This window comes from Sphaeramia orbicularis, chromosome 14 (assembly GCF_902148855.1).
Source record: "Sphaeramia orbicularis chromosome 14, fSphaOr1.1, whole genome shotgun sequence".
Classification (NCBI taxonomy): Eukaryota; Metazoa; Chordata; class Actinopteri; order Kurtiformes; family Apogonidae; genus Sphaeramia; species Sphaeramia orbicularis.
The window spans coordinates 6,515,166-6,530,730 of NC_043970.1; the positions used below are offsets into that span (position 1 = coordinate 6,515,166).

General features: G+C 39.3%; 1 protein-coding gene across 1 annotated transcript in view; it reads right to left on the bottom strand.

The window, feature by feature from the left end:
- The window catches only part of mybbp1a (MYB binding protein (P160) 1a), a 77,438-nt gene that overhangs the window by 50,543 nt on the left and 11,330 nt on the right, over window positions 1–15,565 (bottom strand). Inside the window, exons 6-7 of the mRNA XM_030153224.1 lie at window positions 3,691–3,881; window positions 1,940–2,107 (exon numbers count right to left, since the gene is read on the bottom strand). Of these exons, the coding sequence (XP_030009084.1) occupies window positions 1,940–2,107; window positions 3,691–3,881 (359 nt within the window). The remainder of the gene's footprint in view (window positions 1–1,939; window positions 2,108–3,690; window positions 3,882–15,565) is intronic.

Below are 15,565 nucleotides of genomic sequence, written 5' to 3' on the forward strand. Positions count from 1 at the left end.
AAGTCAGAGCTAAACATGGAGAATCAGCGTTCAGTTTCTATGCTTCGTATATCTGGAACAAACTACCAGAAAATATCAGGTCTGCTGAGAGTCTGAATTCTTCTAAGTCCAGGTTAAAGACTCACCTGTTCACTGCTGCCTTTGACTAAAAGGCTTTTTATTCTCTTTCGAAACTCTGCACTGCAACTCTTACTTTAATATGTGTTTTTATATTTTTAGATTTTATGTCTTCTTACTTGCTGTTTTTAATCACCTTTTACATGTTTCATTTATAATGTTTTAAATGTGTTTCATTTTTCCCTGTCATTGTATTTCAATGTCCTGTGTGAAGCACCTTGAATTTCCTTGCTGCTGAAATGTGCTATACAAATAAACTTGCCTTGCCTTGAAGTTAAAAACATTCATATAAAAAAATGTTAAAAATGTTATAGCTATGGCAAAAAAAAAAATTCTGTTTTACTGTGAGCTGTTGTACAGGGGTTGGACAAAATAATGGAAACACCTTCACCTCAAGATGATAATGCCCCAATCCATACAGCTAGAATTGTTAAAGAATGGCATGAGGAACATTCTAATGAAGTTGAGCATCTCGTATGGCCGGCACAGTCCCCAGACCTCAACATTATTGAGCATTTATGGTCAGTTTTAGAGATTCAAGTAAGACGTCGATTTCCACCGCCATCGTCTCTAAAAGAGTTGGAGGGTATTCTAACTGAAGAATGGCTTAAAATTCCTTTGGAAACAATTCACAAGTTGTATGAATCAATACCTCGGAGAATTGAGGCTGTAATTGCCGCAAAAGGCGGACCTACACCATATTAAATTATATTTTGTTGATTTTTTAAGGTGTTTCCATTATTTTGTCCAACCCCTGTAGGCTCGTAAGTGGAGCATAAGGTTAGAAACTAAACCAAAGTTAAGGGGGAAAAAAAATTCTTTTGGGTCTGTTTCCTGGCCCCCATCCCAGATAGAGAAGGAGGGTTAGACATAGAACGAGCAATTCCACCCCACATAACAGACTTTTGATTAAATTTGATAATCTAACATTTCACAATACAAGAAAAAAATGGATTTATGTAATGTGGGTCTAAACTAGGCATTAGTCAAAGTTATTTTGAGAAGTGATGGCCTTTTTCAGTGGCAAAAAAAACCAGAATCAACAGAAGAAAGTTCATTTGTAGTTCTAAACATATTTAGGGTGGTTTTTTTTTTTTACTCACTTTTTGTCCCTCCCACGACGTTATTCCATTAAAGCCATGTTTTAGCAATGCTTGGAAAATAAAAGAAATAAACCACTTTCTGTGATGTAGTGTATGCTTACTTCTTGTATGTTTGCTTATCATAGGATGTAATTAGACATTTTTCATTTAGTGGTAGCCTAGTTAGAACAGGGTGTGGGAGAAGAATTTTTTTTTTCCTTTGGAAACGGATGTTTTTCCACTCCCTGCATATTTTCGCAACTTTGTACATTTTTTGCAAATTCCTGTATTTTTGGCAAATTCCTGCAATTTCACCGAATAAAATCACATAAAATCTATGCATATTCCATCGCATAATCAAGGAATTTTGCTCGCATAAAAGATTTTTGCCCACATTTTCCTGGACTAACTGACTTTTGTCAGTTTCAAGTTATTTCAGTGATCATTGTAGGTTTTACTCTCTTAAACAGAAGGGTACCTACAATTTTGTCCATGTGTATAAAATATGTGTTCTGTGTTTGTAACACCACACACTCTGTCAGCCAAAACAAGCAATAGAAACCCACTTCTTCTCCATGTGTACACCACATGGAGTGCTGAAGCATTGGATGCACTTTCCACTTCGGCTCAACTCCTCATACGATTATGTTATGTATTCTGTTCTGTTATGTATTCTGGTTTTAAATATCTGCCAGACTGACTGTCAGAAAAACTTGTGGTGTGTTAGTCTGATGACTCACTGCGTTGGGCCGGCTTGCTCTTTGAACATCGCTTTTGTGATTACTTCAGTCCAGAATAGGTGGAAGCTGTCCTCCTTCAGAGACAGCTTCAGAAGGTCCAGGCCCACAGCTGGGAGCACACAGTCCTTTTTGACTGAGCGGGCAGCCATCTTCAACACCTCAATGAGCCTGAGTGACAATGACACACTGCGTTAACCATTTGGAAATTTACAACAATTTGAGTCTCTCCATTTTCAGACTCAAAACTCATTGGAAAAGTGACTGACAAGCAGCTTCATAGCCACATGCAGCCTGTTCCCTTGTTATTCATTGCAAAATAGAGCAAATAAAATGTCTGGAGTTGATTCCAAATGTTAAATTTGTATTTGATAGCTATTCACTGGAATTCTCAATATGACGTTCAAAGAAGAGTCAATGCAAGTGAAAGGGGTTTGTCATTCAGCTAACAAACAAAATAACCTTATCAGAGAGATACCAAAAACTTTAGGAGTGATGAAAAATCAACAATTTGGCGCATTTTTAAAGACGAAAAATCTATTGGTGAGCTCAGGAACCCTAAAAGGTTTAGAAAACCATGGAAGACCACTGACATGGATGATCAAAGAATTATTCTGTTGGTGAAGAAAAGCCCATTTATAACACTAGCAGCATTGTACCCGTGGTGCCATTGTACGATAGCACCCTCCCGTGGTGCAACAGCGGCACTGCACCTGTACGCCCTCCTGTGCTGCAACATCGGGACAAACATCCAGACACGTGTCGGACACAGAACATCCATTATAGTAGGATTCAACCAAGCCAAGAACATACTTGAGCTGGTAGACTCATCCTTATCTTAAGTCTACAATCAATTAACATCTTCATAAATACAGAGGGTTAGAGTTAGGGTTAACAGTAAGGTTCAAACCACTGGTAACACTCAAGAACAGAAAAATATGTAGAAGGAAAGGAAGAGCTCATGATCCAAAGCTTATCATCACATCAGTCAAATAGGGTGGCAGCAGTGCAATGGCATGGACATGTAGGACACTTAACATTGCAGGAGGATAATGACCCAAAACACACTACAAAAGCACCCCAGAGCTTTTAAGGGTTAACAAAATGGCTGCTTTTCAGTGATCAAGTCAGTCACTGAAAGTCCACATGTCAAATCACAAACTGATTATTTCATTACAAAGCCACTGTGGGGGTACAGAGGAAATATACTGAGGGGTCAAAATACTTACAGACCTGCTTGTACACATCATGGGCAGATGCCATAGAAATGAACTGCACATGAGCGAAGAGAAACTAACTCATATATTGTGGTTAAAAGGTACAGACTATTCAAATCAGGATAAGAGGGTCTGTTCCCATCAGCTCATGAAAAATTTCAGCAATATACATTTTCAAGAAGAGCTGAAAAATTAAACATAATAACAAATACAATACCAGCCTGTAAAATTATTTACAAAATCTGGTGCAGATTTTGGGAAGAAATGGAGAAAAACAGAATACAAGTTGGATAATAAAATTTTGGATTTAGTGATGGTGAGCAGAGAGGTATTGTAACAACTCACTCAAAATAAAAGTCTCTCAAGTTTTGTATTTTTGTATATTTTATGTTAGTTTAAATTTGTATGTTTGAGTTGAGAAAATACAGTACAAACTTCAAATTAAGTACATCTGTTTCCTTGAAGGACCTACGAATGATAAATTAGGGTGAAGCCTGTTCGGAAGGAGCAAACCATAGGGAGATGTGATGCTGTCACCTGGGGACGTTGTCAGCATTGATGACAGTTGATGAGCCAAGAAGCTTCTTGAGTTTTTTGGGTTTTAACGTCTGTGGGAAGCGCTGCAGAGCCACCAGCAGCAACTGCAGCTGCTCTGGAGTTCTGAAGGCAGAGGCCAAGTCAGTCTGCAGGGCCTCCAGCAGAACCTCCTCAAACACCTCCCCTGGAACCTAACAAACAGCAAGATGTCATAAGCAGGGACTCAAATACATATGGACAAATCTCAATGGTGGTCACTGTGAACAAACATTTACTGACAGTACTTTTTAACATTTACATTGTATCACAGTATATTTTATTGCATAACTGGGCTGCAATATGGATTTATGCCATATAGAAGTACAAAGTACATAAAGAGTTTCAGTTGATCATGTATGTTGTGATGGCTTTGATTACTTTAGGGTTGATTTGGCTCCATAAATTCATATACAGAAAGGATCTGTTCAAAAAGTGGCAGAATGTAAGGCAAGGCAAGGCAAATTTATTTGTATAGCACAATTCACACACAGGGCAATTCACAGTGCTTTACAAAAATGGAAAAGAGACAGGTTAAAAACACAATTACAATTAAAACAGTCAATAAAACATAAATAGTAATCAGTTAAAATAAAGTAAAAGAGAAGAGTGCAGAGAGAACCCTTTCAGTTGTTATATGCACAGTTGAACAGAGCTGTTTTCAGTCTGGACTTAAACATTGTCAGAGCAGAGGCCTGTCTCACATTATCAGGAAGACCATTCCAGAGTTTATCTGCACGGAACGCAGCTTCACCGTGTTTAGTCCTGACTCTGGGCACCAGCAAAAGACCACTCCCTGAGGTTCTCAGGATGTTACGCCCCGGCCTAGGGGTTTACCAGGGTGAACATAATATGCTCTACTTTGTCCCCTCCCAGCTCCCAAGCACACACGTCAGTCACAAACTAAAGTTCACAATATTTATTTTTTTTAGCAACTAAAGGAGGGTTAGGGAAGGGCGCAGCTAAAACAAAAAACAAAATATCTTCTTCAGAGTTCAAACTAAATTACCTACTCCAAAATAAATGCAAGAAATAAAATACAGAAAAACTAACCTAAACTCCCTAACCAAAAACAGGAGAAAAGGTGAAACAAAATAAGGCCGAACTCCCCTACCAGAAAAAGGACCAAATTGCAATAATACTATTTACAACTACATACAAATACAAAGTCACACTCGAACACACAATGACTGATGATCACACACAGGAACACACGGCTGGAAGCTGGCAGGAGGCAAGAGAGAGCAAACTGGAGATCCAGGGCCATTTTTAAAGGGGCCGGGCAATCACACTCCACCAATCAGCTTCCTGCAAAACAAACAGACACAAAAAGGGCACAGCACACCTACAGGACGGGGGAGAACACTGACACTAAACAGAAACATATATACATAAACACAAATAGCCAAATTATGACCCAGGGTCATAACAAGGGTCCATAAAACATGTTGAACATTGTAAAACATTTTATTGTGCAAACTGTAACTTGGACTGTAACTTGTAGTGTAAAAGGAATTCCCTGTGTACAGTAACCTATGGAGCCTCTATCTCATAACAGTATTTCAGAATTTGCCACCTGCGGGTTGAGACCAGGCATTACACTGGTGTACTGTTGCCATCACCTGGCCTGTGACATGCATTTGCATTGCAGATGGGGCTTCTGGGTGTTATCCAAGCACTGAACATTCTGTAGAACATTTTTGATCTAACAATAGTAAACCAGTGGCAGCTCGTCAATAGATGGCGGTAGGGCACCGCCCCACCTATCTCACATGAAGAACAAGACGATCGGAATCACATAAAATAATCTTACAAAAACATGATACAGCCTGTGAGAACCATGTATAATCTGCATTCAAGAGTAGTTTAAAAATGTTTTCTGTCGTTTAGTAAGCAATTTTTGTTTGGGGTGTAAAAATCTGCACCTAAGGCTCTCCCTTTACCATATAGACCAGGGGTGGCCAACCCTGAGCAGGAACTTCCTCAAGCTAAACGCTAACAAAACTGAGGTCCTGCTCATCGGCTCCAAATCCACCCTCATCAAATCAGGACACACCTCAGCCCACCTATCACCATTGACGGATTCCCTGTCCCCTTCTCCCCCGAAGTCAAGAGCCTCGGCGTCACACTGGACAGCACACTCCCATTTACAGCTCACATTCAAAACAGCACCCAAACTGCTTTTTTCCAGCTTCGCAACATCTCCAGGCTCCGCCCATCATTGTCCCAATCTAGCACCGAAATCCTAGTTCACTCACTTGTCACTTCCCGCATTGATTATTGTAACGCCCTCCTCACTGGATTCCCCATCAAACGTATCAACAGACTGCAAATCATTCATAACTCGGCCACCCGGATCATCACCCACATCAAATCATCTGACCACATCACCCTGGTTCTCATCCAACTTTACTGGCACCCAGTTCAATACCGCATTCACTACAAAAACCTCCTCCTTACTTACAAGGCTCTGCATCATCCAGCCCACACTTACCTCTGCAACCTCCTCCAAGAGCACAACCCCTCCCACACCCTCTGTTCAACTGCCACTGGACTATTCGCCATCCCCAGACCGCACCTCAGCATCAGGGGTGCCTGAGCCTTCAGCTGCTCGGCACCCAAACCTTGGAATTCCCTCCCTCCACACAAAAGACAGTCAGACTCCATCACTACATTTAAAACCAAAGTCAAAACCCATCTGTTCAAACTGGCATATTCAATCTGACTGGACATTGTACACCACACTTGGTTTTAGGTTGATGTTTGGTTTTAATTGTGTTTGGTGTTGTTATCTTATGCTTTTTATTGTCTGTAAGGTGATCTTGGGTGACTTAAAAGGCGCCACCAAATAAAATGTATTACTATTATTTATTATAGTCCCTGGTTTAAAATTTGTATCATAAGCCAGCCAGCTAAATATCTTTATCTCCTTCTCCATTTTATACTTTTTGACTACTTTAAACCAGACTTTCAAGGTACGTATAATTAAACTTTGACACTGAGACAGTGTCACAGGTTCAAAAGGTGTTATGTAATTTCATTCATTACAGCTTATCTGGATATTTTGAACAAATCAGTCAACATTTCTAGAATTATTTGAATTGTTGTGTATTGAACCAAAGTCATTCCATTGCACAAGTCTGGTACCAAGCACCTCTTCACAAACTATAGACCTGTCTCACTACACCCACAATTCTCCAAAATATAAGAAAAACTGTTCAATAATCAGCTGGATAAATTTCTGGACAAACACAAATTACTCCATGTAAGTCAGTATGGTTTCAGATCTAACATATCAACATCACTGGCATTGATAGAGTCAGCAGAAGAAATCATTAATTCACTGGAACAGAAACTGTATACTTTTGGAATATTCATATAGTGGGGCAAAAAAGTATTTAGTCAGCCACTGATTTTGCAAGTTCTCCTACTTAGAAAGATAAGACAGATTTATATTTTCATCAGAGGAACACTTCAACTATGAGAGACAAAATGAGAAAAAAAATTCAGAAAATCACATTGTAGGATTTTTAAAGAATTTATTTGTAAATTATGGTGGAAATTAAGTATTTGGTCACCCACAAACAAGCAAGATTTCTGGCTCTCACAGACTGTAACTTCTTCTTTAAGAAGCTCTTCTGTCCTCCACTTGTTACCTGTATTAATGGCACCTGTTTGAACTCGTCTGCATAAAAGACACCTGTCCACAGCCTCAAACAGTCAGACTCCAGACTCTACCATGGCCAAGACCAAAGAGCTGTTGGAGGACACCAGGAAGAAAATTGTAGACCTGCACCAAGCTGGGAAGAGTGAATGTACAATAGGCAAGCAGGTTGGTGTGAAGAAATCAACTGTGGGAGCAATTGTAAGAAAATGGAAGACATACAAGACCACTGATAATCTCCCTCGATCTGGGGCCCCACGCAAGATCTCATCCTGTGGGGTCAAAATGATCATGAGAACGGTGAGCAAAAATCCAAGAACTACACAGAGGGACCTGATGAATGACCTGCAGAGAGCTGGGACCCAAGTAACAAAGGCTACCATCAGTAACACACTATGCCGAGAGGGACTCAAATCTTGCAGTGCCAGGCGTGTCCCCCTGCTTAAGCCAGTACGTGTCCAGGCCCATCTGAAGTTTGCCAGAGAGCAGGTGGATGATCCAGAAGAGGATTGGGAGAATATCATGTAGTCAGATGAAACCAAAATAGAACTTTTTGGTAAAAACTCAACTCGTCATGTTTGGAGGAAGAAGAATGCTGAGTTGCATCCCAAGAACACCATGCCTACAATGAAGCATGGGGGTGGAAACCTCATGCTTTGGGGCTGTTTTTCTGCAAAGGGGACAGGACGACTAATCCGTGTTAAGGGAAGAATGAATGGGGCCATGTATCGTGAGATTTTAAGCCAAAACCTCCTTCCATCAGTGAGAGCATTGAAGATGGAACATGGCTAGGTCTTCCAGCATGACAATGATCCCAAACACACCGCTCGGGCAACGAAGGAGTGGCTCCGTATAAAGCATTTCAAGGTCCTGGAGTGGCCTAGCCAGTCTCCAGACCTCAGCCCCATAGAAAATATGTGGAGGGAGTTGAAAGTCCGTGTTGTCCAGTGACAGCCCCAAAACATCACTGCTCTGGAGGAGATCTGCATGGAGGAATGGGCCAAAATACCAACTACAGTTTGTGCAAACCTGGTGAAGACTTACAGGAAACGTTTGACCTATGTCACTGCCAACAAAGATTATGTTACAAAGTATTGAGTTGAACTTTTGTTAATGACCAAATACTTATTTTCTACCATAATTTACAAATAAATTCTTTAAAAATCCTACAATGTGATTTCCTGTTTTTTTCTCATTTTGTCTCTCATAGTTGAAGTGTACCTCTGACGAAAATTACAGACCTCTCTCATCTTTCTAAGTAGGAAAACTTGCAAAATCAGTGGCTGACTAAATACTTTTTTGCCCCACTATAGATATTAAAAAAGCTTTTGACACAATTAACCCTGACATATTACTCATGAAATTAGAATGGCATGGCATCAGGGGAAGGGTACTGGACTGGATGAGGGGTTATCTGACAGGAAACAGTTTGTGAAGTTTGGTGATTTTTCTTCAACATGTTTGAGCATTCCTTGTGGTGTCCCCCAGGGGTCAGTGTTGGGCCCAAAATTGTTCATTCTGTACATTAATGATTTATGCAGGGTGTCAAGTACATTAAAGGTGGTCTTATTTGCAGATGATACCAATATTTTTTGTTTGGGCAGTGACCTACAATAACTAGTAGAAGATATAAACACTGAACTGATAAAACAAAACAATCCAAATTATCAAGAAGCATAGCAGTATTAAATAAAGCAAAACAGGTTCTGGATCACAAATCACTTCACATGCTTCTACAGTTCCATAGTTCTACCATATATAAGTTACTGTGCAGAGGTTTGGGGCAATAACTATATCAGTACAAGCCATGCACTAATCCTTCTACAAAAGAAAGCAGTAAGGATCATTCACAAGGCAGGTTTCACAGATCACACAAACGCATTATTTTTACAGCCAAAGTTACTAAAACTCAAAGACATCATAGAGCTACAAACAACACAAATCATATTCAAAGCCAAAAATAATCTACTACCAGGAAACATACAGAAATTATTCACTGAAAGGGGAGGGAGTTATAATTTAAGGCGTAGATTTAATTTCAAAATTCAGAGGGTGTGCACTAGGCCTGTAACGGTACACATACCGAACCGTTTCGGTACACACCTGTTCAGTTCGGCACACAGTTGTACTGAAAAGGCACAGTACATTGAGAAAAAGAAAAATGAACGAATGACATCGTTCAATGCGGAACTTTAAATCCACTTAAGTTCCACATGGACATATTAAAGGAGTGCACATTGACCCGAAATACAAAATAACAGCTGCCATAAGGTAAAAAAACAACAACAAATATGATGTCAACCTAGAAGGAAGAGACTGAAGACCCTCCGCCATCATTACAGTCCCATTCTGGATCACTTCGGGTTCCCGGTGAAAGACAACAATGGGGAAAGAGACGGTGATAAGACGAACGTTGTTTGTTGCCTATGTCCAGTAGTTCTCAAACACTTACACTTGCTCTCTCTGTCTGTCTGTCTCTCTCTCACACTCACACACACACACACAAATTGTATAATAGAGGAATAGAACCCAGGAGTTGGACGTTGAAAGTATGTAAAGTTTCACTTTTGTTTCACGCCAGCGTTTGTTACATTAGTTATGAACCACACCCCCACATATATAATTGTGCCCCCCCTCACCCCCAATGACCAAAAAAAAATCCTCTGTGTTTTTGACAAATCGCACCCTGCACACACACACACACACACACCCTAATACACAAAGTGGCCTAAACAGTTTGTTAGCTGTCCTAAAATAAATAGTATGGTTAATTTTGTTGTCAATGTTGCTCTTAAGTTTGTTAAAAGAGAATATGAGTTTGCCCTCTTGTTAATGTTGCATTTCATGTGGAATTGTTTTGTTGTTATTTTTATGCAGAAAATGAACTGACAGAACTGTGATTTGATATTTGTTGTTTGTTCAAAACTACCTTTCAGGGAAAAGTGCAATACTAATGTTAAAAATACATTTAGTAAAATTTTATTAGGCCCAAGTCCAGACATACATATCGGTGAGGGCCTATTAAAATCGCATGGTGCCATTATTAGGGACCGAGCCGAGAGGGCAGGTCCACTCACATAGTGAGTGGACTTGCCAGAAGGCAAGGCCCCTATTGTTTTTCGTTCGTTTTTTATTATTTTCTGTCCGCCACTTTGAACTGGATTTTGACCCCCTAAACATGCTCGAAAACTCACCAAATTTGGCATGTATGTCAGGTCCGGCGAAAAATTTGATAAAATGCAAAAATTAACTCCATAGGTGCCAAAATGGGCTCTCTAGCGCCACCCATGTCAAAAAACATGGAAACCGCCATAGCAGCCAGCAGGAATGTCCAAGAGACATGAAACCAATGTCAAAATGTTCCTTACATCGAGCACTACAAATGTTCCCGCAGGCGCCGAGAGCTAACTCCAACAGGAAGTCAGCAAATTACCTTTCAAAGTAAAATTCTTAACTTAAAACTAGTATGAGCCAGTTTGTCATATTGGCTTCTAAATAGCACCAAAAGATAGAGTGAACCCTTCTCAAAAAACTGTCTTCGCAAATTTCTAATTAATGTCTCAGTTATTTTTTTATAAGTTCGGAAAAATGCGATGTTTGGGACTAATTTTTCAATTCCAACTTTTCCCCACGTTATATATCCATACGTTCAGAAAAATCACCCCAACTCTCCCGTGCAAAAAATTTTTGAGATAGGATGTATAGTTATGGATTTATAAAATATTGTTAGTTTTTATGCTTTTTTGGCTTTAACCTGCCATTTGACCCCCTCAGCATGCTCAGACACTCACCAAACTTGGCTCATATGTCATGTCTGGTGAATACTTTCATACAATATCAAAATTAACCCCTTAGGTGCCAAAATGGACTCTGTAGCGCCACCTAAGCATACAAAATTGCCCCTAGTGGCCAGTAGGAATGTCGTACAGACATGAAACCAACGCCAAAATGTTGGTCTCATCGAGCCCGAAAAATCATACACTCATACTCATGAGCTAAATCCAACAGGAAGTTGGCAATCTGCCTCGGCATGTATTCTATTTTCCAGGAATTACAAAGACCAGGTGCTTTCCACCATCCCTGCTTATTCAGTTCAATCTCTTATGACTAATATTATTCATTAAATAAGCTCAGGAGTCTATGTGCTTGCTTCTAGTCCAAGAATTTTTGAGATTGGATGTACCGTTATGGATAAATCGCAGTTTGTTTCTGCAAATTCAGGCAGACTCCTTCTGCCACAGACTCTGAGCTTTGTCTCTGTTTCATAATTCGACACCGATGAGTAGACTGACAGGGAAACAAAAGGTGAAAGCTGATTGGCTGAATCTTTTCCTGTGGAATGCATACAATGAAACCACCAGGTGGGGCTGTAAGACCATGAACAGACAGTCAGATTCCTAGTGTGACTAAGAAAATGACAAAAACCTTCACTGACAAACTGTCTACACACAAGAACATTTGAACAATACAGAAAAAATATGAAAACTACATAAGAAAATATATGTATGTATGTCCAAAATTATATATGAATAAAAGTTGAATAAAAATGAAGACATGATAAAAATGTGAATGGTACACACACCCACAAACAGACACACACACACATAAACACACACACATAAAAACACACACACATAAAAACACACACACCCACAAGCGCGCGCGCACGCACACACACACAATAAAGTTTTAGTCAGAAGGCAAGGCCCCTATTGTTTTTCATTCGTTTTTTATTATTTTCTGTCTGCCACTTTGAACTGGATTTTGACCCCCTAAACATGCTTGAAAACTCACCAAATTTGGCACGTATGTCAGGTCTGGCGAAAAATTTGATAAACTGCAAAAATTAACCCCGTAGGTGCCAAAATGGGCTCTCTAGCGCCACTTATGTCAAAAAATATGGAAACCGCCATAGCGGCCAGCAGGAATGTCCGAGAGACATGAAACCAATGTCAAAATGTTCCTTACATCAGCACTACAAAAAATATAGGAGGACGCTATGAGGTCTCTCCAAGAGGAAGTCAGAAAATTGCCTTTCAAAGTAAAACCATCAGTTTTTTATATATATATATATATATATATATATATATACATATATATATACATATATATATACATATATATATATACATATACATATATATATACATATACATATATATATACATATACATATACACACACACATATATATATATATATATATATATATATATATACATATATACATATATATACACATATATATATGTATATGTATATATATGTATATGTATATATATATGTATATATATATATATATATATATATATATATATATATATATATATATATATAAAAACTGAGGAGGACGCTATGAGGTCTCTCCAAGAGGAAGTCAGAAAATTGCCTTTCAAAGTAAAACCATCAGTTTTTTATATATATATACACACACACACATATATATATATATATATATATATATATATATATATATATATATATATATATATATATATATACACACTATATATATATATATATATATATATATATACATATACACACACATATATATATATATATATATACATATATATACATATATATATATATATATATATATATATATATATATATATACACACACATATATATATATATACATATATATATATATACACATTTATATTTGAATAAAAATGAGGACATGATAAAAATGTGAATGGTACACAGACACACACACAATAAAGTTTTACAAAATCAAAGCCTTATTAAAAATGATAAAGTATAAGTTTTATGCTCACCTGTTTGTACAATTTCAACTCACTCAAACAGATTCTGTCTGTCACACACACACTTGCATACACACACAGTAGGCTTTTCAAAATAAAAGCCTCATTAAAAGGTGATGGTTTCAGCAGAGGGGCGCAAGTGTTCTGTAGGGATGAAAGGAGGATGGATGCAAAAGGGAGGAGGCTGGTGTCGGGATGGAGAGGTGTGAGTGGAGTGGAGGTGTCAACGGCCACGGGAGGCGGAACTCGCGGGAGGAGGAATTCATGGGAGGCAGAACTAACGGGAGGTGGAATTCATGGGAGGCGGAACGTACGGAAGACGGAACATAGGGGAGGCAGAATGCACGGAAGGCGGAACATATGAGAGGCAATACGCATGGGAGGCGGAACATATGAGAGGCAGAACGCATGGGAGGCGGATCATATGGGAGGCGGAACACACGGGAGGCGGAATGTATGGGAGGCAGAACGTATGGGAGGAGGAACGCATGGGAAGCAGAACGCACGGGGGGATGAATGCACAAGAGGCGGAATTCACAGGAGGCGGAATGTACAGAAGACGGAACGTAGGGGAGGCGGAACGCACAGGAGGGGGAACGTATAGGAGGCAGAGCGCATGGGAGGTGGAACGTATGGGAGGCGGATCGCCCAGTGCGAGGTCCCCCCAATGCTGCTTGCAGCTTTAATTTTTTTTTTCTCTCTTGCCACTTTGAACGCAAATTTGACCCCTGAACATTAACGAAAAGTCAATTTTATTTGACCAAAAATTCAAGCCCGGCGAAATTTTTTTTTATTTGAAGTCACCAAGAAAAAATATCGCAAAATGACTCGGTAGCGCCCCCTCAAAAATCAAAATACATTACGCGGATGGGAGCTCTCCCAAAATTTTTTTCATTGTACAACCATGAAACTTGGTACACACATAGACCATGGTAGGACAAGTAAAAAATTACATTATGGCCCCGACCTAAACCCAACAGGAAGTCGGCCATATTGGGTGGAAGTGTGGACCTGTAAAATCCCACCCTTCATACTTTCATTATCTCCTCCTAGGGTTTTACATCCAATTTGGACCAAACTGGGTGAAAATCACCTACACACGTGTGATCAAAAGTTATCACCTACATTTTTGATCAAATGTTGGGCGTGGCTGTGATGACCTCACAAATAAGCGGCCATTTTAAGAAGTATAAAAGTGTGTATATCTCGCACACAGAGTGTCAGATTGAGTTGGACCCAATGTAACATTTGTGCGGAATGACAACCTACACGCGATGATAGGTAATTCGTATAGTTGGATCATAAAATGGCTCTCTGACTCTCTGACATAAAATCGCTCTCTGGCTCTCTATAGTTTTTGAATGGGAGTGAAAAAAAAATTTTGACATAGGAACAAGACATTTGGCACACACATCCCTCATGCCAAACTGAACCAAAAAGCCAATTAGGACACACCCCTATTTACAATCGTGTTGCCATGACAACACCAAAACTGTACCATTCAAATGAATGGGGTTTTTCCACCAGGATGCAATTGCTGAAAAACTCTTTGTGTTCCACTAATGGTACACAGACTGAAAATTACACTGTGGAAAAGTAGAATTTTTCAGCAACAAGAATTTTCAAAATATTGAAAAATGACTTGGCCACGTCCTCTCAAAATATGAAAATACATTGCGCGGATGGGAACCCACCCAAAAAAATATTTCCACGTAGAAAAATAAAACTTGGTACAGACATAGACCATGGTAGGACAAGTAAAAAATTACATTATGGCCCCGCCCTAAACCCAACAGGAAGTCGGCCATATTGGATGGAAGTGTGGACCTCTAAAATCCCACCCCTCATACTTTCATCATCTCTTCCTAGGGTTTACATCCAATTTGGACCAAACTGGGTGAAAATCACCTACACACGTGTGATCAAAAGTTATCACCTACATTTTTGATCAAATGGTGGGTGTGGCTGTGATGCCCTCATCACGAAGCGTCCATTTTTAGAAGTAGAAAAGTATGTATATCTCGAAAACAGAGTGTCAAATTGATTTGGACCCAATGTAACATTTGGGCGGAATGACAACCTGAACACGATGATATGTAATCCGTATAGTTGGATCGTAAAATGGCTGTCTCACGCCCCCAAAAGGTTTTGAATTGGAGTGAAAAAAAATTTTTTTGACATAGGAACAAGAAACTTGGCACACACATCCCTCATGCCAAACTGAACCAAAAAGCCAATGAGGACACACCCCTATTTACAATTGTGTTGCCATGACGACACCAAAACTGTACCATTCAAATGAATGGGGTTTTGCTACAAGGATGCAATTGCTGAAAAACTCTTTGTGTTCCACTGGTGGTACACAGACTGAAAATTACACTGTGGAAAAGTAGAATTTTCC